General features: G+C 52.4%; 1 protein-coding gene across 2 annotated transcripts; it reads left to right on the top strand.

The window, feature by feature from the left end:
* The first annotated feature begins 758 nt into the window (after positions 1–758).
* On the top strand, positions 759–27,779 carry VPS37C (VPS37C subunit of ESCRT-I). Of its 2 annotated transcripts, XM_039471254.1 has the most exons (6): positions 759–1,060; positions 7,633–7,743; positions 19,164–19,262; positions 23,759–23,930; positions 24,695–24,777; positions 25,495–27,779. In XM_039471254.1, the coding sequence occupies exons 3-6, from the start codon at positions 19,170–19,172 to the stop codon at positions 26,224–26,226; spliced, it is 1,080 nt and encodes a 359-aa protein (XP_039327188.1). In that variant the 5' UTR covers positions 759–1,060; positions 7,633–7,743; positions 19,164–19,169; the 3' UTR covers positions 26,227–27,779. The 2 variants fall into 2 exon arrangements, with proteins under 2 accessions (XP_039327188.1, XP_039327189.1); XM_039471255.2 differs by lacking the exon at positions 7,633–7,743.
* Positions 27,780–27,913: the final 134 nt, after the last annotated feature.

Genomic DNA, 27,913 nt, shown 5'->3' with positions numbered 1-27,913 from the left:
CTGATACTTTTGTTTGGCTTTTTGAGGGCCAAGGGATCCAGTTTGGTTCCATAACAATGACAGATTGACATTTGCCTTATTTGAACAAGGTTTGAACAGTTGTCTGCTTGTGATTGGCTGAAACTCTGTGATCGGTATGAGTAGGTTCCCTTTCACCATGTATGGAGAAACCTTTAGGCCAAACCTAAAATGCCTGGAGACAGCTTTAGGCTAAACTTAAAAATTCTCCCTTTTGGTCAACTTCTTGATTTTGAGAAGTTGGAAACTTCAGACATTGACATCAGTTACCATTGTAGATAGACTTACTTGGTCTAAAATCCCCCTGGGAAATAGAGCAGTGGGTTTCATAGGTGGGAAAGGAAACAGAATAGAAAAAAAAAACCCGAGTGATTAACATCCGGTCACTTCACGTTGCTTTTTTTAAGGGTTAGAGCAGAGGGGACTTCCTTATTATGCTGGAAGCTCCTGTTTCTAGGAGGGAAGGGAGGAGATGGAGGAATATCGGTAATTCTGTAGAATGAATGGGCGGGGAAAGAGATTAGTAAATGAAAATGAGTACGTGGTGGCCTTGGGGCTCCTCAGTCTGAGCTCAGCCCATCTGGGGCTCCTCCTAGGTGCTGGGATTCCATCTGCTTCCCGCTCCTTTTGGATCACTCGGACCAGCCCCCCAAGGTCATGCCGTAGCAGAGCGAACGCTCGCTCGCCGCTCGGGAGCGGACGCCCGCGCCGGCGCACTCGCTCAGAGCGGCCCGGTCTCCGCCCAGTGGGCGGGGTCTCCTCCCCGGGCCGCGGCGTGCGGCGCGTGCGCTCGAGGAGCCTCGTGGGCGCTCCCGTGGGTGTGGCCCGGGCGGCCGCGAGTGTGTGTGTGGCACGATGTCGTGGTAACTCAGAAGCGCGCCAGGCGGGGCGCCCAACGGGGTCGCGGGGCAAGCACGCGCGCCGGTGCGGCGCCGGACGTTGCAGGGGTGTCACATCCGGTGGGGGGCGGGCCTGGCGGACCCCGGAAGTGTGGGTGCGGCTGCGGTTTAACCCGCGGTGGCGGCGGCGGCGGCCCTGGCAGGTGAGCGGGGGCTGGGGAGGGTCCTGGCTCTGCCGCAGGCGGGCGGGGCAGAGGACGACGGTGGGGGGCGGCGCCGGTGGTGGTTCCCGGGGCGCCCCCGCCTGCCCGCCTCACCCTGGCAGAGGCCGGTGATTGGGCACGAGGGGCGCGTGACTCGCGCCGGGGGCCGGCGCCCCTGCCCCTCGCGGTGGGAGGGAGGGAGAGCGCGAGGCGCCGCCCCGGTTCCCCTGCAGGTCGCACCTCCAGCCCCGCCCCGCCCCTCACCGCCACCTTTCTTTTTCCACCTCCGTAGCCCCTCGCCCCATAAGTGAGCATCTGCGGTTACAATTCTGATGACATTACAGCCAGTTAGCCCATTGTATAGTTGAGGAAGCTGAGGTCTGAGAGTAGGGTCTCACTTGCTAGAGGGCACGCGGGAGACGAGTGGCCGAGTAGGGGTTGGAGGGACTTTGGTCTTTGACTTCCTGGCTTGTGCCCTTTCCCCAGGGCATTGAGAGATGGGACTTTCAGCTTTGGCTTTGTTCAGGACTCAGACTTGGACCTCCCAGCATCATTGACCAGTTCTTACCCCGGGACCCTCTGGGTGCAAAGGGCAGCGGGCGTATACATAAAAATTCTGTCCCTGTTTCCTCTCCATTTCCTCCTCAGCCAGTGAGGTGATTTCCCACTTTACCGACGGGAGGAGGAGTCACCTGGAGCTGCTTTGTGAATTACTGGCAGAGTTGACTATACAACTCGGGATTTTAGCCCCTGAACTGAGGCAGTACTTTCTCAGCTACTCCTTGTCTGGGCTCACTTACCCTGGGAATGCCAGTCTGTAGCGCCAGAAACTTTCCAGACTAATTTCTCTTCGCTCCAGAAGTACCTCAGTTTCCCTGTTGCTGCCTAAGGCCTTTTCCGCCCCCTTTATTGGCTCCAGGAGTCCCATTTCCTACTCATGCACCAAGATGCTGCCACCCGACTCTCAGTTTTGTGACTCTTGGCGTTAGAGCTGGAGGTGGTGGTGCCCGAGGAACTGGAGAAAGACTTTTACTTTGTTGTCCAAAGCTGCAACCCTGCAGAGACCTGAACTCTGTAGTTCCAGGTGGGACTGGGGACCGTTGAAGTGAAAATACTAGACACTGAAGCGAGTCTTTGTTCTTTGAGGTCATAGTGCCCAGAAAAGCCTTTTTCCTAGATAATCTCGGAAAGTTGGTTCCGTGCCTTTGTAATTTCCATTAAGTAGAAGATTTTCATTGTAGACTTTCTGGGCAGTTTCTGGCCACTGTTTTGCAGGTAGCAGTAGCTGTGATTTCTTTCTTTCTTTCTTTTTTTTAATAGCTGTGATTTCTTGCTTGGCTTCCATTTGTTGGGCACTGTTCTGGGGGTTTCTGAACATACGGTATTCTGCGAACATGTCCAAATAGGTGGTGATTCCATTTTATGGATGAAGTGAGTTGCAGAGATTTTAGATAACCTGGCTAGCGTCACACAACCAGTAAATGGCCAAGTTGGTTTATTTATTTATTTTTTGAGACTGTGTTTCACTCTTTTGCCCAGGCTGGAGTGAAGTGGTGTGATCTCAGCTCACTGCAGCCTCTGATCCCACCTGGGGTTCAAGCGATTCTCCTGCCTCAGCCTCCCAAGTAGCTGGGATTATAGGCACCCGCCACCACGCCTGGCTAATTTTTGTACTTTTTAGTAGAGACAGGTTTTCACCATGTTGGCCAGACTGGTCTCAAACTTCTGACTTCAGGTAATCCACCCACCTCGGCCTCCCAGAGTGCTAGGATTACAGGCATAAGCCACAGTGTCCAGGGCAAGGGATTTCTAACCCATCAGTCTCCTTGCAAGGCTAATGTGCTTTTAATCTGTGACCCTTTAGTTTCCCTAAGGTACTGGACCTTAAGAATCATTTCTGATGCTTGCTAAAAATACAGAGCTCCACCTCTGGAGATTCTTGTGCTGTTATCTGGAGGAGGGCCCAGAAATCTATTTTTAACAAATGCATTGGGTGATTCTTACTGTAAGGCAAGTTTGTGAAGCACCGCCGCCTTTAAGAACTTTGTAGATTTGCTAGGCCACCGGTAGCTTAGATGTGAGATTATTCCTGAGGATTCTTATTTTCTTTTTGTTTATTGCTTTGAAGTTTGTTAATTTGCCCTTAAAAGGCTATTGTGTTAACTAGCCATATGAATCATTTCTGGACGATGTTGACCAGTAATAACAGGGGTTTTCCAGGCTGACAAAATCAGGTCACTGAAGACCTGATTTAATGGATTTCGCAGTTTTAATCCAGTTGGATCTCTGTTTTGTGGAAATTCTGTTAGAAGTTTCTTTGAAGGATGTGGTGTTTCCACAAGGTTACAGAGAGGTGTGTAATGGCAGCCCTGTCTGAGGTTTTGCCAGCTTTAAAGCATGTTTGCTTAGTAGGCGCTCCTTCCAATTTCTATCTCACCTCTTTATCTTCATTTACTTGTTTATGTGAAAGACTAAGCAAACAGGTTTGTCTTCATTTAGCTGGGGCTGACAAGTAGGACCCCTGGGGCTTAGGATGGGCTGAAGGGGGGAGAGTCTCCCCAGTGAACTTCAAACAGATAGCTCAGGCAGGTGAGCCTAGCTTTGAAGACCTGTAAGTATTTTCAGTCCCACTGCTGATTTATCTGGCCCCACCTCGAGCATGACAAAAACTAGTCACAGGGGTAAAGTGCTCTTTTGAAAAAACACTGATTCCTAATTTTCTTTTAGAGAACATACTTTTCTATTAAATTTGCTGAGGCTTGTTTTATGGCCCAGGATATGGTCCATCTTGGTAAATGTTCTGTGAGCACTTGAGAAGATTGTGTATTCTGCTATTGTTGAGTCAAGTGTTGTGCAACTTTCAATTCAGGCAGGTTGGTGTGTGATGATGTTCGTCTTGTGTGTCCACACTGATTTTCGGTGTTCTGTTCTTTCAGTTATTGAGAGAGGGATATTGACACTTCTGATTATAATTATGGATTTGTCCATTTCCCCTTGTAGTTTCGTAAGTTTGTTTCACATGTTTTGAAGCTCTGTTGTTAATTGCATACACTTTTATGAGTATTATATGTCCCTGTATGAATTGACCTTCTTTGTTGTATTGTATTAGTCCGTTCCGCATTACTCTAAAGGAATACCTGAAGCTGGATAATCTGTAAAGAAAAGAGATTCATTTGGCTCACAGTTCTGTAGGCTGTACAAGAAGCATAGCACCAGCATGTGCTTCTGGTGAGGACTCGGGAAGTTTTTACTCATAGCAGAAGGTGAAAGGGGAACAGGTGTGTAGCACAGCCAGGGAGATGCCGGGCTCTTTTAAGCAACCATCTCTCATGCAAACTAAGTGAGCAAGAACTCATCACTGCAGGGAGGGCACCAAGCCACCCATGTGGGATCTGTCCCGTGACCTAAACATGTCTCACTAGGCCCCACCTCCAACGTTGGGAATCACATTTTAACAGGTTTGGAGGGAACAGATATCCAAACGATGTCATTAATCATGAAATGACCGTTTTAGCCCCTGGAAATATTCTTTGCTCTGAAGTCTACTTTGTCTGATACTAGTATAGCTAATCCAACTTTAAAAAATTTGTGTTAGGAATTAGTTTCCAGAATATGCAAAGAACTTCTACTATTCAACAACAGAAACCAACCTGATTCAGAAATGAGTGAAGGGCTTGAATAGATAATTCTTCTAAGAAGATATACAAATGGCCAATAAGCACATGAAAAGATTCTCAAAGTCACTGGTCATTAGGGAATGCAAATCAATACCCCAAGGAGCTACCACTTCACCCATTAGGATGGCTATTTTTTTTTAAAAAAACATTAAATAATAAGTGTTGACAAGGATGTAGAGAAATTGAAACCCTTGTGCTTTTTTGGTGGGAATGTAAAATGGTGTAGCCAGTGGAAAATTGTATGACAATTCCTCAAAAACTTAAACATAGAATTGCTGTGTCATCTAGCAGTTCCACTCTTGGGTATATACCAAAAGAAGTGAAAGCAGACACTTGTCAAGTATTTGCATATCCATGTTTGTAGCAGCGATATTTACAATAGCCAAAAACGTGGACGCCACTTCGGTGTCCGTTGACAGGTGAACGGATAAACAAAAGAAAAAGTCAGGCGCCCGCCACCACACCCAGCTAATTTTTTTTTTTTTAAATTTTGTATTTTTGGTAGAGACAGGGTTTTACCATATTGGCCAGGCTGGTCTCAAACTCCTGACCTCAGGTGATCCGCCTGCCTCGGCCTCCCAAAGTGCTGGGATTACAGGCATCAACCACCGCACTCATTTGATTCTTTAAAGGCTTGTTAGTTGGGATCAGAACGGCCTTAGGCCCAGGCCTGATTTTTCCTCACTATGGAGGCAATATTATCCTTAGTACTTTACCGATGTCCTGTGACTGATGAGGTTTTTCCACTGTGGCTGGTGGGCATGCAGACTGTTTCTGTTTCAATTGAGGTTCGAGGATTGTTGCCTTGGACTGGACAGATCAGTACTAGCTGAGAACTGGTGGGGGACCCTCTGCAGGTTTCTGGGGTTCTCTGTGTGGCCCTTTTCTCTCTGGTACTCCACTCTGTGAAGTCTGGCCGCGCCGGCCTCCTCGGAGTTTGAATTCCTCTTCTCCACTCCCTGTGCGTTCGGCCTGGAGTCCCTCTAGGAGTCACTTGGAGCAACTGTAGCACTCACTGTCAGGGATCATTATTCTCTGCTGTCTGATGTCCAGTGTTTACAAACCATCGTTCTGTGTGTTTTGTTAGCTTTGGCTTTTTAGTTTTTCCGAGGCAGGAGAGTGACTCTGGTGCCTCTTCCTCCACGTTAGCCAAAAGCAGAAGTCCCCATCCGGTCGGCATTCCTTGGATACCTGGTGTATTCGTCTGTTTTTTCACACTGCTAAAATGAAAAGAACTGCCCAAGACTGGGTAACTAATAAAGGAAAGAGGTTTAATTGACTCACACTACCACATGCTTGGGAGACTTCAGGAAAGTTACAGCCATGGAAGGTGAAGTGGGCACATCTTACATGGCGGCAGGTGAGAGAACGTCTGTAGGAGAAACTGTCAAACGCTTATAAAACCACGTCTCATGAGACCTCATTCACCATCACGAGAACAGCACGGGGGAAGCCGCCCCCGTGATCCAGTCACCTCGCACTAGGTCCCTCCCTCCACCTGTGGGGATTACAGGGATTACAATTCAAGATGAGATTCAGGCGAGGACACAGAGTCACACCTTATCACCTTGTATGTGGCCAGTGTTGACCTAGGCACTGGGATGCAGAAACAAACACGACCTTACGTGAGCTGTGCTCCTGGGGAGCTCACACTCTTACTGAAGAAACATGCTGCTTCCTAAGTAAAATGCTGCGTGCTGTGTACAGGGTACCACGGAAGGCAGGATGAGCTCTTCGGGAGGAAGGAGCAAGGAAAGCCTTAGAGAGTTGCTGACTCTCGAGGGATGAAGCAGGCATTTCCTAGATGGGGAAGTGTAGGAAAGAGTATTCCAGGCAGAGTGGAGAGTAAGAGCAAAGGCAGGGCGGCCTGTGCTGTTCGCTCCTTGTAGGCCAGGGTCCCTGTCGTATTGATCTTTAGAGAGCAACATATGTTACGTGACTGGAAGTGTGGTTTTTGTTCTGGGCCGGGTAGGTAGAACAGAAAGAGTTGGGATGGAGTGAGCTACCTGTGGAGAAATAGAGGCTCGGGGCCCGCTGATACAGGGCATTGTACACCAAGCCAAGGAGCCTGAGACTTTGAACATAATACTGAAGTGCTTGGGAGCCATGGGAGGGCCATGGGAGCTCTGACTGCTCTCTCGAGGTTACTGGGGTGTACAGAAGAGAGGGCTGGAGAGGGCCGGGCCGGCTCAGGGCAGACATTCTGTGCAAGGATGAAAGTGAGTCTAGAGCTCAGTGCGGTCATGGATCCAGCATTGCCGCCCTCTGATAACAGCCTTCGTGGATTCCTGCCTGAGTCAAGAATAGATTTGAGGAGGGTCTGGCTTGGTTTCTCTTTTTCTGTGACCCGTCTGCTTGTTGATGATTCCACTGGACCCGGAAGTTCCGGGTCAGGCTTGTCACTGGCAGGAGTAGGGGCTGTAGCTGCCTCACCTTATATCAGCCTAGGATGGCCAAACCTTGGTGAGAACCGCGGTCTCATCATCTTGGGCTTTGAACAGACACAGCTTGTGTGATCGGTGCACACTCCTGGATGTTTGTCTTGAGTGTGTCTTTGCCTTGACCTCCCTCTCGATCCCTTCTTAAGGGACAGTTGGATCCGATTGCTCAGCTTGCTCTGTGCAGATTAGAAGTAGGCTGGGGGAGCAGGGACAGCTGCGGATTGAAATCCTTCCCGAGTCATCTGAACAGTAGGGACAAGGGAGATACAAGTGGAAGTTGGCGTGAAGTCAGTGTGTTTTTTTTTTCAAGTGAGTCATGGGCCAAAGAAGGAAGAGGCCTTGCCAGATGGCTGGGCTTGACTGTCAGGAAGTTTCAGAAACCAGCTACTTACTAAATCATCTGCTTCTTGGCCATCATTTTGATTGACGCTGAATGCTGTTGATCTGATTACAGATTGTTGATTCAGCCGTTGGAGTTATGTTTCTGTGTTGACGGATGCCATCTCTGGAGGAATCTTAAATTCTGTGTCCTCAGAGGCCACACAGGAAGTGCGGAGTTGCAGAGGTAAGAATGGGCTGAGTGTCTGCGCTGCGTCATGGTGGTAGAAATCACGACAGTTTATTGATCCCTGCCTGAGAGCCAGACTTTAGACTTTCTAGGTATGAAACTCAGTTCGTCCTTAGAAAAGCTCCATCTTTTTTTTTTTTTTTTTGAGTTGGTATCTTGCTCTGTCGCCAGGCTGGAGTGCAGTGGCAGGATCTCGACTCACTGCAACCTCCACCTCGCAGGTCCAAGCAATCTCCTGCCTCAGCCTCCCAAGTAGCTGGGACTACAGGCACGCGCCACCACACCCAGCTGATTTTTGTATTTTTAGTAGAGATGGGGTTTCACCATGTTGGCCAGGATGGTCTCGATCTCTTGACCTTGTGATCTGCCTGCCTCGGCCTCCTATAGTGCTGGGATGACAGGCGTGAGCCACTGCGCCCGGCCAAAAGCTGCATCTTATGGAAGACACTGAGGCATGGAGATTTTAAATTACCCACCCAGGCTCTCCCCAGCCAGTAAGTGAGAGTGCAGGCTGTCTGCCTTACAGATTCAGAGCCTTTAATCCCTGGGTCTCCCCTGCAGAGCTGAGGTTCAAAGGAGGCACCGCTCCTGTACTGCCGGGGCTCCTGGGCCTGTACCCCTGTTTGGACTTTAGTCTAACAGGGCTGGTGAAGGAAAGTAGTTACCACTCTAGTATTTGTTAGGACAGCATTATGCCGGGTTCTGAACAAAATATAACAGGTCCTATTCTTGAGGAGTCTCGTTGAAGATGTCCCTACTACCCACCATTTGTTAAGTTAGTCCCCAGAGCCGGGCCTGGTGTTTGGTGGATGTGGACTTGATCGAGGCAGTCTAGCAAGCATGGGGCCCGAGAAGCTGTGCGGCCTCCATTGCAGCTCAGGCTCTGCACTTCCTCCCGGTGAGACTGTGGCAGGCAGAGAACTTCAGTTTCTCCTCTTTAAAATGAGGAAAGGCCGGGTGCAGTGGCTCATACCTGTAATCCCAGCACTTGGGGAAGCCGAGGTGGCCAGGAGATTGAGACCATCCTGGCCGACATGGTGAAACCCCATCTCTATTAAAAATACAAAAAATTAGCTGGACATGGTGATGTGCGCCTGTAGTCCAGCTACTCGGGAGGCTGAGGCAGGAGAATCGCTTGAACCTGGGAGGCGGAATTTGCAGTGAGCTGAGATTGCACCACTGCACTCCAGCCTGGCGGCAGAGCGAGACTCCGTCTCAAAAAAAAAAAAAAAAAAAAAAAAATGAGGAAAGGCCGAAGATGGACAGCAACACAGGCGCAGTGAGGATTACCTGAGTTGCTGCGCATAGAACGCCCGGGACAGCCTCTGGACTGTGAGCAGTCTCTCAACCTCAGACTCAGGGCCTGTCACAGTTCCTAACACTGATCGGACAATGAGTCTCTGCAGGGCCACTGGGCAGGACACGGTAAGGCCTGGTTTGACGACCCCCCCGCCCTGAGCAGCTGGCGAGACATCACAGCTGAAAGTGGAGGAGGGGACCGGGCAGGGGCCGGTGAGGGTTGGGAGCAGCAGAGGTAAGGGGTTAGGGCAGCGGTCTTAAGGGCCGACTCTAGGTCAAGGGGGAAACTGAGCCGTGAGAACAGGGCTCTCCCTGACCCCTTTGCCCATAGCATGTGCACTGTGAAGTATTCTGTGCAGTGGGGCTTAGATTAAATGTTCTGTTTGGAAAAAAAGAAAAAAATTCTTCTCCTTTGAAAAAGGTTGAAAGTGACAGGATTAGGCTAAACAGGGCAAATGGTCAGAGGAGGGAGACGTTCTGTCTACACTGGCTGGGCTATACATCCCCCCCGCCCCCGCTCGCCACCCATTGACAGCTGGGAGATGAGGGAAGGAGCGGGGCAGTACGGCCAGCTTCAGGGAAGCAGTGTGATAGGACACGTTCATCCAGGGACCCTGGTGGGATGTGAAAGAGAGACCCTGGAGGTGGGAAGACCAGTTCGCAGCCTGCACGGGACAGGGATGGGTGCGTGTAAGAGCCTTGGGAACACTGACTAGCTAAAACTTGGTGATTGGACATCAGGGGTTGGGGGACCCACATACCTGAGCTGACCTGGAGGCCTGGAAGTCAGGGCCAGGAGCCAAGGTCACAGATAGAAACGAAGACTGGGAGGAAAGGCTAGTGAGGGGGAGAAAAAAGGTTGGAGAGTGAGAGGAGTGGCCACGGAGGAGTGCCGGAGTGCGTGTGTGTGGAGATTCAGCAGGCTTGGGAGGAGGTTCTTTAGGGGATGGGCGGGTCAGCAAGGCCAAGCCAGCGCCTGGGAGGCTTGGTGTGAGTGCTGGTCTCTGCAGCCTGCCCTGTGCTGACAGACCCTCCCAGCCAGCGGGGTGGCTTAATTTCCTGAAGTCTGCCACTTGGTGCCTCCCGCTCTTTGGCACAGCGATGGGCTCATTGTTCTTGAGTCTTCTCACTTGAGGGCCCTGCCTCTGGGCAAAGAGGGGTCAGATGGAATTTTTCAGTGGATGGGGGAGCATTCAGTTGTTATGTAAATATTTACATAAAGATGACAGTTTCCTTCGTAAGGCAATTTCCTTATCATGAGAGATTGTACATTCCCCACACATACGCTTCTGTTTGAGGACTCTTGTCTAGATTGGTCTGGAGCTTGTTTTAGGAAGCTACACCCTTTGCTTCCCTCTGGGATCGGCTCTTTCAGAGTCCTCTGGGTCCAGACCTAGCTGGGTGCCTGGCACAGTTGACAGGCAGCATTTCGTAACAGTAAGTCATGACGGTGTGGGAATTAAGACTGCCTGGTGCCTGCCAAGGGCCGGGCCTGCTGCCTGGTGGTCTGGTTTAATTCTCATTTAATCCTTACAACCCCGTGATGTTGGGAGTATTAGCCCCATTTTACACAGGAGAAACAAAAGAGAAAGGCTGAACGATTTGCCCAAGGTTATATAGCTAGTGAAAGGTCAAGATGGGATTCAAATCTAGGAGTTTTTGCCTGCAAAGCCCCTTCATGTCATCTTAAGTATTTATCCCTGGTGGGTGGGAGGAATCTCCAATCCCAACCCAGCTCCAACCCCAGCAATTCCTTAGAAAGAATGAAAACCAGCTGGGGGCGTGGCACAGGCCTGGACTCCCAGCTGTTTGGGAGGCTGAGGTGGATTGCTGGAGTCCAAGAATTTGAGGCTGTGAGGTGAGCTATTGTTGTGCCCCTGCACTCCAGCCTGGGCCACAGAGTGACAGGGTGAGACCTTCATCTCTTAAAAAAAAAAAGAAAACTAAAAACACATAAAAGGCCGGGCACGGTGGCTCACACCTGTAATACCAGCACTTTGGGAGGCTGAGGTGGGCGGATCATGAGGTCAGGAGATTGAGACCATCCTGGCTAACACGGTGAAACCCATCTCTACTGAAAAACACACAAAAAAATTAGCCGGACATGGTGGCATGTGCCTGTAGTCCCAGCTACTCGGGAGGCTGAGGCAGGAGAATCCCTTGAACCTGGGAGGCGGAGGTTGCAGTGAGCCGAGATCTTGCCACTGTACTGCAGCCTGGGCGACAGAGCAAGACTCCATTTCAAAAAAAAAAAAAAAAAGAAAAGAAAACTAAAAATGACTCCCTCTTCATGCTTTACACTGTTAACTTTTCCAGTTGTAGGGAAGGTCAGTTCCGTGCTGCTTTGGGTCAGGTGAGAAAGACTCGAGGATTTTTTTTTTTTAACTTCCTGTGGGAAGTTGGGAAACAAAACAGCTTGCTACTTGGATGCACAGCTGGAATCATTCCAGGGAGAGAAAACCGGATCAGGTTCACAAATATTTCCTCATTAAGCAGCGTGACTAGGAAGGTTTCTAAGGCAGCAGCAGGTGTTTCTGACATACGAGGTAAGATGGGGCCAGTTCCTTTTTAACACGTGCAGGTTGCCCTGGCAATAGCTGCTTCTGATACCATCGGTGGATGTGGGAATGTGTGAGAAACCAAGGGATTTTGGGCTTGAGGTCGCTGGCAAGTAAGTGTTGTGTGGTAAGGCGAGGAGAGTGGTGGAGGCTGGAACCCACCTGCCCAATCTCAGCAGCCATTGCACTTGGCACATTGTACCCTAGCGTTTTCAGGAGTGACCCCATGTGGTGGAATAATTTATATTTGTTCAGTGCTAGGATTTTGCAGAGCTCTTTTTGAGCTGTCCGCTTCTCTGAGCCTTACAGCAACCTCTGAGGTGGGATTATCATCATGGTCCCCCATTACGGAAACCGAAGTTAAAGGACTTGATGGAGGTCACACAGTTAAAGAGCTCTAGTGCCAAAGCACAACCTCAAGGCGTCTGTTTACAAATTCCCCGTCTGCACAGGACAGAATTCTGTGCAGACACGGAATTTGTGGGGAGAGTTGGCAGCCACTTAGATAAGAGGCCAGGGGTAAGGGGCAGTGCAGACTGTCTCTGGGACTGGCATGCCACACTGTGATCTCACTGTCCTCACTGTCTAGAAAATGCTGCATTTTGCCGTCTAGCCTTACTTTTTTTTTTTTTTTTTTTAAGGTTATCCTTGTAAAGGATCTCTGATCAGTGGAAATGATTTGTTTTTGAGCCGATTAGCTCATTGAGGAAAACCATCAGTGCGTGGTTTTTTTCGTCTGATAAGAATAGATCTGGAAGGCTGCTCCATGTTTGAACCCTCCCCACAGTCCCCCTTCCACCCCGCCTGCTAGGAAGTTCTGTGGCCTCCCGTACTGGGCACATGGCACTGTCTTTGGCCTAAATCCACTGGCCCTATGCTATCTTTTACCAGATCGTGTACCCTGTGCTCAAGACCTGTAGGATCGATTTAGTCAAAATATAAAGTAACGGAAAGAAGTTGAGACCAGAGATCAGAGCAGCAGGTGCCAGGTGGCCAGTCCGGCTGCACCCAGAAATGCCGCTTCCTCGGTTTTTACGGCAAAGCTCCAGTGCGTTCAGCCTGTGCCCCCACCCCAGCCTCCTTTCAGTGCGTTGTGGCAAACAGTGGGGCTCCAGGATGCCTGTGGGATGTCTTTGTCACCTCTCCTGTCTTCCCCACCCCTTTTCTGTGATCTGTATCCTTGCATGGGTCTCCCATAGAGGATGTGGTGTCAATTTCAGGTGACACACAGCAGCTGGTGGGTTTTGATGGTCTGCCCAGAGTTTTTCACAACTTTGAGTTGGCTACTGAAATTTAGAGATGGGAAGGTGCACCTAGGTGTGGGTTTCTGGCTTCCCTTTGGAGAGCTGATGGGTCTGGAAAGCTGGCAAGGCTGCAGGAGGGTCCTGGAACCGCTAGGGCTGCTTTCCAGCTGGACATACTCCCTGCCTGGCGCTTGGCCTCCTCCCTTGTAGGCGCTGGGGTTGGGACCTCTGGTGGGGGTGAAAACTACAGAGAGACAACTTTAAAAAGCAAAAGGAAAAAACAAAAGCAAGTTCTTCCTTCCCAGGGGCTGTGAGTGAGGCCAAAGGGGCTCTTTTCCTCTTCTCTCTGCGAGGAACGCAGGCTGGCTCAGGCATCGCTTTCTCACCTGTTCCCTCCCAGCCAGATCACTTTTGAGTTGATGGTATCACCCCAGAAAAGGTGTTTCCTGCTGTACCTGTGAACCTGTGCGGCCGCCTGCCTCACAGCTCTCCCTCCTTCCCCCTCCCAGCCACTCGGGTCTGCAGTGGCTCCCACTGGGCTGTGCTGCTGCTGGTGTGACTGGAGCAGACTCCTGTGGCCAAGCTTTCCCGGCCCGCAGAGCGGCCCTCTCTACTCTTCACTCTGTTGGCCTCTGCCTCTGTTACGCCGCTCTCAGCTGTCTTCATGATGAATGATTGTGAGTCTTTTTGGCTTTTTAAAAATAAACTGAGTTACTTGAGAGTTAGGACCAGCTCTTACCTGTGGATACCGTGTCTGGCTCATAGTACAACTCCCCCAAACACTTGCTTGCATCCTACTGCCCCCGTTTATCCTTCCTCCCGTGATGGGGACCCTCACAGTGTTCTTGGCAAATGCCATTGCTTCAGAAGCGTTTACTCAGTAAAGGAGTGGAGAAATGCAGGCAGGCAGGGGTGAGTGGGCAAGGCCCCGTTCTCTGTCCCCACGTCTTCACTGACTTGTTCTCCCTTTCCTCTCTCCATCACTTCTTGGGCAAATGTTACTGTGTGCTATCTGAGATCCAGTCTCCGCTGGGCTTGGGACTCTGGGTCCCAAGGGCTCTGATTTCAGAAGAAAAGAGCCATGTAAGGGTTTCGTTGCCCATTTTACAGATAAGGAAAATTGAACCCCCAAAAAGAGAACATCTGGCCTCCAGCCATTTGACAAAGTTGGGAGTAGGGTTCTGAGCACGCCTCATTCAGGACATGTTTGTCTGCTACATTCCAGCAGTGCCTTCTGAAACGGGAGCCCCACGAGCAGAGGAGGCAGCAGCTTCCCAGACTCAGCCTCCATTTAGGGGGGACTCCTGGCCTGACATCGTGGCAGCACCATTTTCATGTGACTCTCCCCTGCGGAGCTGACCGGAGCTTGGGCTCTCTTCTCGTGAGCTGTGGCCCGTTGGTCTTGACAGTGTGTGATGCTGCCTCCCTCTACGATGTGCATTGTCACATGACTGCAAATCTGGAACCTAAATCCCAGCATGAAAGACCCCTGTCTTATGCACCTGGGTGTCACCTGTCCCGCCTGTCTTGTGTTGGGACAGGGTGTCACCTGTCCCTCCGTGCCCACACAGAGCCAAGGCTCAGGAAGTGCCGTTGGAGTCCTGGGCAGGGACTCACTCTGTAGAAACAGCACTGCCTGTGTTCTCTTTGTGCCTCTGCCTTGACTGGGTGACAAAGCCCATTCTTCCCTGGGGTCTCTGCTTTTCCTCCGTCAGATGGGGCTGTGTCCACCTGAGTCCTCTCAGAGTGTTGGGGAAAGGGAAAAATAAGGTGATAGATGCCAAACTAGTCAGATCCAGGTAGCCTAGTTAAAATGAAAACATGGTTAAAAATTAAGAATTGGTCAGGCATGGTGGCTCACGCCTGTAATGCCAGCACTTTGGGAGGCTGGGGCAGGTGTGTCACTTGAGGTCAGGAGTTCGAGACCAGCCTGGCTAACATGGTAAAACTCCTCTCTATTAAAAATACAAAAATTAGCCAGCTTGGTGGCAGGCACCTGAGACAAGATAATTGCCCTAACCCGGGAGGTAGAGGTTGCAGTGAGCCGAGATTGTGCCACTACACTCCAGCCTGGGCAACAGAGCAAGACTCTGTCTTTAAAAAAAAAAAATTAGGAATCCTGGAGATTCTACAGTTCTAGGTCTGGAGGAGGACTTAGGACTCTGGCTTTAAACAAGGACTCAAGGTGACTCTAAGGGACGTGTTGAGAATCCCCGGACCAGTTAAGGCATTGCCATTCTAAAGTGACATCACTCTCTCAGCCACCCTCGTGAGGTTGGGGTGATACTGGTGCCCACTGTGTAAGATGGTTGCCAGGGTCCTCATAGCAGCAAATGCTTAGTGGTGCTTACTATGTTCCACACGCGGCTCTGTTTTACAGATGGAGAAACTGAGGCACAAAGGGGCTAGATGACACAGCTAGTAAGTGGCAGAGCTGGGTTCATACCGAGGCAGTCAGGCTCCGGAGTCTCATCTCTTAACCTCTAGACCAGTGGCTCTCAAAGTGTGTCCCAAGGGGACCCCAGGAGGTTTCCAAAGACCCTTTCAGGCCATCCATGAGGTTAGAGTGGTTTTCATAATAATCCTGAGACAACATTTTCTTTTTCACTCTCTTTTCTTGTGTAAGTATACAGGGCAGTTTTCGGAGGCTGCATGACCCATGATCATGTCATCATTCTGGTGGCTAATGGAAGGTGTTGCTTGCGTGTTCTTGTATTTTAAAAATTTCTCGGCTGGGTGTGGTGGCTCACACCTGTTATCCCAGCACTTTGGGAGGCTGAGGTGGAAGGATTACTTGAGTACAGGAGTTTGAGACCAGCCTGGATCAAATAGTGAGACCCCATCTCTACAAAAAATTAAAAAAAAATTAGCTGGGTATGATGACACATGCCTGCAGTCCTGGTTACTCAGGAGGCTGAGGTGGGAGGATTGCTTGAGTCTGTGAGGTTGAGGCTGAAGTGAGCTGAGATCGTGCCATTGCACTCTAGTCTGAGTGATAGAGTGAGACCTTGTTTCAAAAAAAGTTTTTTTCCATTTTTAATTTCTAACATAGTAAATACTGATAGCTGTAATCCACATAAATAAAACTCTTCGGAGTCCTCAGAAACATTGTGAGTGAAAAGAGGTCCCGAGACCAAAAAGTCTGCGATGTGTTGTTTGAGGCTGTGATGCCTTAAAAATATGATATTGGTTAAACATCTGGTGACATTCCCATGGTAAACAGCTGGCGGGGGAGTTGGTGCCTGTCCCAGGGAATCTCAGCTCTTCTCCCCGTGCGTGGAGACCTCCGTGTAGGAGACTGAGTTCTGAACCTGCTGGGTGCTTTCGCAGATGGCGGTGCTGACTGTGCTGCTTGTGTGTGGTCAGCCAGCTGCCCGAGACGGAGCTTCCGTCCTCCACCCGGCTGCACCTGCGGCGCCCAGCCCTGACTGCAGGAGCGAGCAGGTGCTCTGTGGAGGGCGTCCCCTAGGGTGGAGCCAGTCTGGGTGCAGCTGCTGTGGCTGGGTGAGTTCTCGGCTGGGTCATGCTGGGGCCTTCATGAGAAGTCATTGCTGTGGTACTGGAATCTGTTGGCACCGAGCCAGCACCTTGCCTTTGCCATCCCATTGAACCTCGCACCCACCCTGTGAGGGAGGTGCTGGTGTGAGGCTCATTTTACAGGTGAAGAGCTCAAGGCTCAGGGAGGATCCGCCTGTGCCTGTGGCAGGGCCCAGTCTCCATCTGTGTCTGGCTGGCTGAAGCCTGGGCCCTCATGTGTTTCGGTGTCTTCACAGTGTTGCTCCTGCTGTGGCCAGCTCTTTGGAGTTTTGATTTGGGTGTGTTTGCAGGGTTCCTCCCAGAGTTCTGCTCCAGCCCAGGCTGTCTGCACGCTGCTCTTCCCCTGCTCCAGCTTTTACTTCTTTTCTTCTTCTTTTTTTTTTTTGAGATGGAGTCTCGCTCAGTTGCCCAGGCTGGAGTGGAGTGTGGCATGATCTCCGCCCACTTTAACCTCCGCCTCCCGGGTTCAAGTGACTCTGGTGCTTCAGCCTCCCGTGTGGCTGGGATTACAGGTGTGTGCGACCACGCCTGGCTAATACTGTATTTTTAGTAGAGATGGGGTTTCACCATGTTGGCCAGGCTGGTCTTGAACTCCTGACCTCAGGTGATCTGCCTGTCTCGGCCTCCCAAAGTGCTGAGATTACAGGCATAAGCCACTGTGCCTGGCCCAGCTTTTCTTATTTTTCTTATTTTATTTTATGATTTTTAGAATCTGATGCTATGTTGCCTAGGCTGGTCTTGAACTCCTGGCCACAAATGAGCCTTCTACCTTGGTCTCCCAAAGTGTTGGGATTACAGGTGTGAGCCAGTGTGTCCAACCTGGCTCTAAGGTTTTAGACCAGGGGTTTTTGGAGCAGTAAGGTGAGGTGTGGACAGAATGCAGGTTTCAGTTTTGGCTCTGCCATTTGCTGGCCGTGACTCCTACTTTCAGATGCCCTGTCTGCATGTGACATGGTTGCTGCTACCTCTCCTTGTGAGGGGAGGGAAGACAGCCCCGGGAAACTGATGCTGCATGTGCTCAGAAACCAGGGGTCTCCACTGTGACGCAGCCAGCCCTGGACCACCTGTGTCAGTCTCTCCAGGAGGGATTCCAGATTTCTCGGCCTTGCCCTGACCTACTGATGCAGAGCTGTGTGGGAGGGACTGGCCACCTGTGTCATCAGTGAGCGTTCCTGGAATTCAGGCGCACACTGAAGTTTGGCAGTCCCTGCTTAGAGGTTGGGGGCCGCTTTTAACCCTCAGGAGATAAATACTGGTCACGCCCCTATATGCATAGCTCCTTATCAGTGGCCATATGATTTACTGTTTGAACCAGGGCACGCTTGAGTGTGGGGGGTTCCGCTGAGGTGTACACTGGGACTTCGGGGCACCTGGGAACATGTGCTCATTGTTTCTCAGTTCTCCCTTTGTCTTTCTGATGGCCCTAGGAGATGCTGTTTTCTTCCTACTGCAAAGGGGGAAACTGAGACCTGGAGAAGGGTGCGTCGGACCACACAGCTGTAACCTTGGTCCTTGATTCTAGAATACCTTCTCGGCTGGGTCGTCAGCCTTGGCTCACCGTAGCTGAATGCTGGTGCAGGACCCTAGATTGCTGTGGTTTTGGAATCTTTTGAAAACTAAACCTTCGTAACAAGAAAAACCAACATTAAAGCTATGGGGCCGGACACCATGGCGCATACTTGTAATCCTACCACTTTGGGAGGCCAAGGTGGGAGAATCGCTTGAGCCCAGGAGTTTGAGACCAGCCTGGGCAAAATAGTGAGACCCTGTCTCTACAGAAAATTTAAAAATTAGCTGGAGGTGGTGATGTATACCTATGGTGCCAGCTACTTGGGAGGCTGAGGTGGGAGGATCATTTGAGCCCAGGAGATCAAGGCTGCAGTGAGCCCTGTTTGCGCCATTGGTCTCCAGCCTGAGCAACAGAGTGAGTCTGTGTCTCAAAAAAAAAAAAAAAAAAAAAAAAAAGAAGCTGTGGAATTCACCTCTGGAAACGATACAAGCCAGATAAAAATGGAGGACCCTGCCAGCAGAAGGGAAGCAGGTGCCGGGTGTGTTTGTGCCTCCTCCCTTCAGTCCCTGGGGCTCCCCCCTGGGCCTGGCTGTGACCCATCCACCACACAGACAATCGATGGCCCTGTGGGCAGAGTGACAGGGAGAGGGCCGCTGACACCAGCTCTCCATCAAAGCAGATGTCCTTTGGGTCGGTCAATTTCTTTTCCTCCTGATTGCCTGCGAGGCCAACTGGGTGATTTTTTTTCCTTGCTCCTACGAGGAGACGCATGACAATTCATTTTGGTGACACATGGAGAGGTCCACCGTTGTGGGGAATTCTTGAGGGAAACCTGAGGTTTCTGGAACACTAAATATAACAAGCAGTGACATAGTTGAGTCGGTGATGTCGAAGCCAGCAAAGCTGCCCTTTGTGGAGCTTGGCGTATTCCTGGTTCAGACAGAAATAGACACCTACCAGAGGCCACGATGGCATCAGTGCTTGTGGACAGCCTTGGGCCAAATTTAGTCTCCATCCTTGCTGCCTGGCCCTCTCCTCCTGCCTTTTCCTCTCTGATCCGTGGGGAGCTCCATCTAGCACCCGTGGGAAGGTGGGGCAGCGAGCTGCAGGAATGTGCTCTCAGAGATCTCTGTCCCTCCTCGAGCCTCCCCGGGGAGTGGTGTTACCGCAGGAAGACTCCAGTTTGTTTTTGACAAATAACATGTGCAGGCTTGGGGTCCCTTCCTCTGGGGCTGCCCGTTCCTCACTTTAGTGTCACTCTGTTTGCAGGCGAGGATGGAGACGCTGAAGGATAAGACTCTGCAGGAGCTGGAGGAGTTGCAGAATGACTCGGAGGCGATTGACCGGCTGGCCCTGGAGTCCCCGGAGGTAGAGGGAGGCCGGGAGGGGGCCCAACAGAGGCCAGCAGATGAGGCTCGTTAAGAGGCGCTTTTTAAGGGTGCCAGCTTCTTGGGAGTTTTAGCCAAATTCATCTCCCTTTTCTGTGAACTTCATCCTGCTTTGGACTCAGAGGAATCCCTAAGGCTTCAGACCAGTTCCTGGGAGTTCTTGGCAGTGCTGGGGAGGGCAGGGCCTCCTGGGGCCTTCCAGGGACCCAGCCATCCCAGGAGTCCCCACACTGTCATTCCAGCCCAGATCTAGAGGCAGCTCCTCAAAGCACTGGTATGGTTTTGTATCCACTTTCTCCAAGAGCCCTGTGTGATGCCGTCTCTCCAGGTGACTCAGACTTCGGGGAGCCGTGCTCAGGCTCAGATGTAGCTCGTCTCCCATTTGATCCTGTTTTTCCTCGTGACAGTCCCCTCCTCCTCTCGCTCTTCATCACAGAGTCCTTGTAGAAACAAACAACCCTTCTGCCTGTGCAGAGATTTACACTGACTAAAGGATGTTCCCTGCCCCTGGCATCTCCTGTGACCCTGGGATGTCCCCTGTGAGATGGGAGAGGTCAGGCCACTCAGCCAGAAATACCCACGGTCACCCCTTGAGTGGCTGCAGCTAATCTGCTGTTCTGGAAGTTCCTGCTTCCTGTCCCTAATGTGAGGGAGAGACACAAACCCGAGTAATGCCAGCTCCTTTAGTTTGCATTTGGAGGACACTTTTACTTGCTTGGATGAGCAGGTATGGTGCGTCTCTTCTGTGAACTTGTGGTATTTTGAAAAAAATAATGACGCTCCCCCATCCAGTGTCTCTGTGCTTCCATGCGTAGGGGTGCCAGGTGTGTGCTCTTGCCGCCCAAAGCCTGCCCTACTGCCCAAGTGAGGAATCTCACTGGGGTTGTTGGTGACTGAACATGGCGTTGAAAAGACCTCCTGGTGGGCAGAGCGTGAGGAGAGGTGGACACCGTGGGCACATCCTCCCACCCTAAGGCTTTTTCAGTCCTCAGCAAGGACATGGAGCAGAGCCTGCTTGTCTAAGCCCCGGGGCTCCTCACATGGTCAGTGAGGCTTCAAACTCTGGCAGGGTGTGGCTCCTGGCTGGCCTGGTGCTGGGCACAGTGCGGCTCTGCCTGCTGTCCTCTGTCACATATGAAGCACTGAGAGCATGGTGCCATGGGAAGCCCAAGGCCTGCTTCTAGAGTATGCAGGGCTGAGCAGGCTGACAGAGTCGTGGCAAGCAGAGAATCACGGAGAATGTGAGCAGCGGCGACCTCTTGGGCAGAAGGCACTTCCATTTTGTGGTGTGCAGTCATACCTGTTCCATTCATCTGACCTCTCTGACGGACAAAACACCGGTGGATCCGGTGGAAATGAAGCAGGACAAGCCACTTGGGGCTTTTCTGTTGTGGGTTCTGAGATGGTAACTGAGTCACTGTGGGATTGTGAGGAGACAGGAGCTCTCTCTTAGTCTGGGACATGGACACGGCTTGGAGAGAAGAGAGTTGGCAGAGCTGTCTCCATGTGGAAGGCTGTGCATGGAGCTGCTTTGGGCTGGGGGCCAGACAGAGGAAAACAACATTGCAACTTAGTAAGGAAAGTTAGTCAGAATGGTTTTATCTCCCACATTGCAACTTTTTAAATTTTTATTTTTTTAGGCGGGTCTTACCTTGTTGCCAGGCTGGAGTGCAATGGTGCCATCATGGCTCACTGCACCCTCAACCGCCTGATCTCAGGCAGTCCTCCCGTTTCAGTCTCCGGAGAAGCTGGGACTACAGGTGCACGCCACCACACCTGGCTAATTTTTAAATTTCACATTGTAACTTTTAAGAACTATTAGATACTTCTTGCTGAGTTTTGCTGTAGATTCAAAGAAAATTGATAATTGTCTGTAAAGGTGAGTAGCAACTCCTTCCTTTTCTAGCTATCAAACTCCTGACCGAGGGTGATCCGCCCACCTCAGCCTCCCACAGTGCGAGGATTACAGGCATGAGCCACCTCACCCGGCCTGATCATTACACATTTCTATGTATGCAACAGAGACTCACATCGACCCCATAAATATCTGTATGAGTGTAAATATCTGTATGAGTATAGATTCTCTCTGCTTATTTCTGCCAAAGTAATATAGCAAAGCAAAACATGTGGAAACAGCTTTTATTTACCTGTTTTTAGTCTTACCTCCCAGTGACTGGGAGGACTTCACACTGAACCCCTAATACGCATCAGTATGCAATTTTTTAAATTGATGCGTATTTTGCAAATTTATGACGTAGATGCGAGTCTTTGTTGCAATGCATAGAATGTGTAATGATCAGGCTGAGTGTGGTGGCTCACGCCTGTAATCTCAGCACTTTGAGAGGCCAAGGTGGGAGGATCACCTGCATCAGGAGTTTGAGAGCAGCCTGGCCACATGGTGAAACCCCGTCTCTACTAAAAATATACAAATTAGCTGGGCGTAGTGGCATGTGCCTGTAGTCCCAGCTACAAGGGAGGCTGAGGCAGGAGAATCACTTGAATCCAGGAGGTGGTGGTTGCAGTGAGCCAAGATCATGCCATTGTACTCCAGCCTGTGAGACAGAGCCAAACTTCGTCTCAAAAAAAAAAAAAAAAAAAGTAATTATAAGGTCAGGGCATTTGGGGTCTCCATCACCTTGAGTATTCATCATTTCTATGTGTTGGGAACATTTCACGCTTCTTGCTACTTTGAAATACGCAATACATTATTGCCGGCCATAGTCACGCCACTCTGCTGTTGAGCATTAGAACTTATTTCTTCTATCTAACTCTGTGTTTCTACCCATTGACCCACTTCACAGAGAAAGATTTGGAAGGCTGTGGGAACAGGGAGCAGAAATGAGTAGGGCAAGAGTTCGGGGAAAATGCTGCAGCATAGATGTGCTGGTTTAGATGCAGGGAAAGGCAGTGGGCGGACAGGAAGGCCCTGCAGGGGACGGGTGAGCGGGAGGGCCGTAGGCCTTTCACCCCGGGGCAGCCGTGTGAGTCAAGTCCATGGCTAATAAAAGTTAGATTGAGAGTCACGTATGGTGGTTTGTGTCTGTAATCCCAGCTGTTGGGAGGATGAGATGTGAGGACTGCTTGAGGCCAGCCTGGGCAACTTAGGGAAACCCCATCTCTACAGAAAATAAAAGAACTTAGCCGGGCATGGTGGTGCGTCCCTGTAGTCCCAGCTACAGGAAAGGCTGAGGCAGGAGGATTGCTTGAGCTCAGGAGTTCGAGGCTGCAGTGACCTGTGATCGTGCCACTGTACTCCAGACTGGACAACAGAATTGAGACCATGTCTCTAGAAGGCAGCTGCATGGGCTGTAGGCTGGATAGAACCCTGGGCCCTGCAGTCCCTGAACCCTGGCGGCCTCGTCTGGAGGGCTCAGGGAGGGCAGGGAGCTGTGGCGGCCCTCTTTCCAATCTGGAGCACAAAGAAGAGGCTACGGGCCTGCCCCAGAGTGCAGGGCCCGGGCCCCTGTAGCTGGGACAGCAGGAGGGGCAGGCTTTCTCTGATGCCTCCTCTTCCAGAATGCCCACGGTCTTCCTGTGTCTGGTGGGGCATGAGCCAGTCTGGCTTGGTCTGTCACATATGACCACGGTGGAGAAGCTGCACCGTGCAGGCCCCGACTCAGAGTCAGTCTTGCCGAGCTGTTCCCTGCACCCTGTGTTGGCTGCTGAGACCTCTCTTCCGGTGCCCCGTGGTGCTGTCAGTGTACTGTCACTGCTGTCTCAGCATGTGAGTCTGACTCCTCGGCCCTCCCCATGGGCAGGTGCCTGGGGCATCAGGTCACGGACAGCTGGGAAGGATGCCTTGGCTTCTGCCGCACTGGCTGGCAGTGACAAAGAGCCTGGCAGAGGGGAAAAGTGCCGCTTGGCCTGGGGAAGTGTCTCCAGCAGGGAATGTCCAGTGTGGCCCCTCTGGCTGGTCAATGCAGCTTCTCTGCAGGACACATGTGCTGCATAGGGGGCAGGTCCAGGTCCCTCCTGAGTCAGCAGCGTGGTCTGGTCTGGGGCCCGGGCTCTCCCCCCTCAGAGTAACTTGATTTTGGGCCTCATTGCATGTCTTGCCTGTGCACCTGGCCAGGGCCACCAGAGGCCACCATGGTAGGTCTCTGGACTCTGAAGCTTCGGGATAAGAAGTTGGGACTTTTTGTTCCTTTCCTCCTAGAAAGCCTCTGACTCTCTCATGTAAATTGGTCCCCGCCTCCTTGGGGCTCTGCACACTCCATCTTGGGTGTCAGTCATGTCACCTTTTCACCCTCAGCGCCAGGTTCCCATGTGTCTCCACCTCTTGAGCGGTGGGCTAAGGGTTAAGCGAGGCGCAGAGCACTTTGCTCAGGGTTTAAACTTGGCTTTATCTGACTATTTGAGAGCTGAGTATCGCCCCAACGTGAGCTAGCCATGTGCCCCTGAAGCCCCTGACCTGGGCTGCCGGAAGGTTGATGGTGATGGACGTTTTCCTTACGGTCTGCTCTCCTGCCCTTTTAGGTCCAGGACCTGCAGCTGGAACGGGAGATGGCACTGGCCACCAACCGGAGCCTGGCCGAGCAGAACTTGGAGTTCCAGGGTCCCCTGGAGATCAGCCGTTCAAACCTCTCGGATAAATACCAGGAGCTCCGGAAGCTCGTGGAGCGGTGCCAGGAGCAGAAGGCAAAGTTGGGTAGGGTGGCCGCTCTGTGAACTCAGGGTCCCCATTCAGGATTGGATGGGGCCGAGCAGCTGAAACAGCATGAAGGATAGATTCTCTGCCCCGTCCCAGGGATGGGCAAGGCCCATAGCTACCGAGGCCCACCGTGTTCCCAGCCCCGTGCTAAGCGCTTTATGTACGGTTTTTCACAACAGCCTTAGAAAGGTGGGTACTGTTACTACATTTTATAGGTAAGGAAAATGAGGCACAGAGATTCAAGAACTTGGCTGAGGTCAGCCAGCTTAGAAGTAGGTGGAATTGGGATTTGAATCCAAACAGCCTGCCTCTGCCGCTGCTGTTACCCTGGCAGCGTAGCCCCTGCACTTGGCTGAGTTGCTTTGGGCTCTCTGTGTCCCAGAACCTGTGTCTGTGTTCCAGTGTGAAGGTGGGAGGGCGGTCCTCGTCTTGATGGTGAGAGAGCTTGACGCTCAGGTTAGGTAACTCCGCTGGCTGGCAGGCAGAGCTGGGTCAGTGGGGCTCTGAAGCCCGAGTCCTTTCTTTTCCCAGGACGGTGTAGGGGAGGCTGCTTGGCCAAGGTCTAGGCTGGGCCCAACCGGACCCTTCTCTGCTCAGGAAGGTGGTCTAAGGAACTGGACCAAAAGCACCCATCAGGCCCCCTCGAAAGGACCCTTCGGTGGACCCTGGGGTGGTGGCTGGGCCTGGACGGACACAGAATGCCTTTGACACTGAATCAGAAAGCACTTTTCAAACGTCAGCCATTCTACCCTCCCTTCCAGAGAAATTTTCTTCAGCACTGCAGCCAGGGACCTTGTTAGACCTTCTGCAGGTGGAAGGCATGAAGATTGAAGAAGAGTCTGAGGTGAGAGGCGAGGTGACACCCCTCTTCCCTGGACAGGGCGTCGGTCCCTGCAGCAGGGGTCCTTGGAAGAGGAGCAGGTGTCTGTCTGCAAAGCATGGGACAAGGGGGCTTTCGTAGATGGCAGAGGGGAAGGACATCTTTAGTCCCCGGGAGGCCTTCTGGGATACAAATAACAGGAACCCAGTCCCACCAGCTGAAGCAGAAACGGGTGACAGTGGACAAGGGCAGCTGGCAGCCCTGGATGGGAGGGCAGCACAGCAGGCGTCCCCCGAGGACCGAGGCCAGTCCCCCACTCCACTCTCCCTGCCTCCTGCTCCCCTCCAGGCACCTCTTCAGTCTCTGTGGGCAGCTGGCGCTGCCCACTCCTCCGTGTCTGGGAGGAAGAAGCCTCCAGGCCCTCCTGGCTCCCAGGCTAGTGCTCATCCAGGTGTTGAGCACATACGTGCAGTGGCCACTGTGGGCCTGGCATGATGCCAGGGTGTCAGGACAGAGGTGCCCACGACAGGGACAGTTCTCGCTCTCAAGGGAGTGACATTCTAATGAAGGAGACAGTGCGTGTACCGTATGCCAGCTGTGGGAAGGGGCACATGGCCAGTGAAGGGTAGTGGGTACCTGAGGGTACAAGGTGGGAGGCCTGCAGCCGAACTTGGACCCCAGGGAAAAGCAAGAGGCCTTGATCTCAGCTGGCTCCTGTTGTCACTGGACTATGTCTTCCAGGCCATGGCTGAAAAGTTCCTGGAGGGCGAGGTGCCCCTGGAAACGTTCCTGGAGAGTTTTTCTTCCATGAGGATGCTGTCCCACCTGCGCCGGGTTCGCGTGGAAAAGCTCCAGGAAGTGGTGAGGAAGCCCAGAGCTTCCCAGGAGCTGGCCGGCGATGCCCCTCCACCCCGCCCGCCACCGCCACCACCACCGCCGCGCCCAGTACCGCAGGCAACGCCTCCTGTGGTTGAAGAGCAGCCACAGCCGCCGCCGTCGGCCATGCCTCCCTACCCTCTGCCCTACAGCCCGTCCCCTAGTCTGCCTGTGGGCCCCACTGCCTGTGGAGCTCTGCCACCCGCCCCTTTCCCGGTGGTGTCCCAGCCCTCCTTCTACAGCGGGCCTCTGGGCCCCACTTACCCGGCAGCCCAGCCTGGACCCAGGGCTGCTGCAGGTTACTCCTGGTCCCCACAGAGGAGCACGCCGCCCCGGCCGGGCTATCCCGGGACCCCGACTGGTGCCTCTGGGCCGGGGTACCCCGTGGCCGGAGTCAGGGTCCCCAGTCCTGGTTATCCTCAACAGTCCCCATACCCCGAAGCAGGAGGAAAACCTCCCTACCCAATACAGCCCCAGCTCCCTGGCTTCCCAGGCCAGCCCCAGCCCTCCATGCCCCCGCAGCCCCCTTATCCCCCCGGGCCTGCCCCTCCCTATGGGTTTCCACAGCCCCAGGGGCCTGCCTGGCCTGGGTATTAGACACACTCCTGGCCCTCGGCCCCTCCCTAGTCCCACCCATGCTCAACCTTTGGCCCAGCCATCGCCGAGATTCGAGGGTCCACTGGACGTGGTGTTGGTGCTCCCTGTGGACTTGCGTCGGTACACAGAGGCCTTGGAGGGACCAGGCCCTGGGCTGTGTGACTGGTCACAGCACTTGCTGGCTTTTTGGCTGGAGGTCTTCCTGGAAGCCCCTCCTTTCAGTGCCTGGCTGTGGGTGCTAGCCAGGCGGGAGCCCAGCACCTCTCAGGTGTCTGTGAGTGAGTGCGTGCCCACAGTTACGAGCATCTGCTTGTGGCTGCACTCAGGGCCATCTGAACCCAGTGCAGCGGTATCTCGAGGAGGCGGTCCTGGGTCTCCAGTCCCCTCCGTCTCTCCTGGGGTTTGGCGTATTAGACGTGGAGCCTCATGCTGAGGGATGCAGCTGTTGGCATCTGTCCAGTCCATTGAAGGCTGGCCTTCCCACGCACTGCGGCAGGGGTTGGATTGGAGGGAGAGAACAGAGCTGGGAACAACAACAGGTTTGAGTCCTATAAAGCCATAATTTCACTCTGGTAGCGGATGTCAGACAAGCTTGTCCTGTGTCCTGTTTGAGTGGGGGCAGTGTCAGTGCAGCATGAGGGCTGGGGCTTGTGAAGGTTGCCCCCAGACCTGGCTTGCCCCGGTTGGAGAAGCCCGGGCGCTACCTTGGGACCTCTGGCCGGAGGGAAGGGGGCAACTCTAGGCCTGGAGATTGTGGTCACACTGGGGCTTGTTTAGGAGTGGAGGGCCAGGTCACCTCCCCAGCCACCCATCTCTCCTCTGGGGCCCTCCACTTCAGGGTGACTTTGCCCGAGGCCCACACATCCATCCTCTCCTTTAGTGCCTTGATTCTCATTCACGAGCAGCCCTTCCCTTCACCTCCCCGCCCCTCACTCCTTTGATGGAATCCTCCCGCCCCCAGTGTCCATCCTAAGACAGACATCAAAAGAGGCCCTAACCTAACTTCCCAAATGGTGCTTTTAAAAAACACCATCACTACATTAGGGGCAGTCGCTTCGCACCTCCCTGTCTTCAGAATGTAAAGGGCGGGGATTATGAGTCTGTTTAATACATAGCCCCCTGCGCTGGGGGTTTTGGGCAGGTTCAGTAATAAGAATGAAGACAATAGACAAAGGGGGTGTGCTGAGTGTTAATTTGGTTGTTCCAGAGGTAAACCAGGTCTCAGGGAAGAGCCTGGAGCTGCTATTGCTTAGGAAGTTGTACGTGCCTTGAAATGTCCACTACCTGAGAACCCAGCATCTGGTGGGCCTGGGGCTGCTGGGGCCAAGGAGGGCTCTGACCTTCTGGTGCCTGCCCCTCCCTGGCCTGCCTCATGCCATCTGCGTGACGCTATGTCAGCGCTGCTGGTTCCTTACCAACTGTGCTTGCTTCTCCTAAGTTATTTATAAAGAGAAATCACTAATGGACTCTACTGGCTTGAGTGCTTCAGAGCTGGACGACGGATTGCTTGTATGTTTGTGTAATTAATGGCCATAATAAACTTCGATGAGTCACGTGGTGTGGTGCTGGTGGGTTTGAGAGTGAAGATGTGGCTGCATGTGGGAGCCTTGATTTCTTCTGCAGCCTTCAGATCATGCTCTCTTGGTGGTGGGGGGTGGGGGGTTGGTGGGGGCGGGGAGGCTCTGTG

The sequence above is a fragment of the Saimiri boliviensis genome, chromosome 6 (genome assembly GCF_048565385.1).
Source record: "Saimiri boliviensis isolate mSaiBol1 chromosome 6, mSaiBol1.pri, whole genome shotgun sequence".
NCBI classification, from domain to species: Eukaryota; Metazoa; Chordata; class Mammalia; order Primates; family Cebidae; genus Saimiri; species Saimiri boliviensis.
The sequence above is the reverse complement of the archived record's forward strand: the minus strand, read 5'-3'. Positions and strand labels throughout refer to the sequence as shown.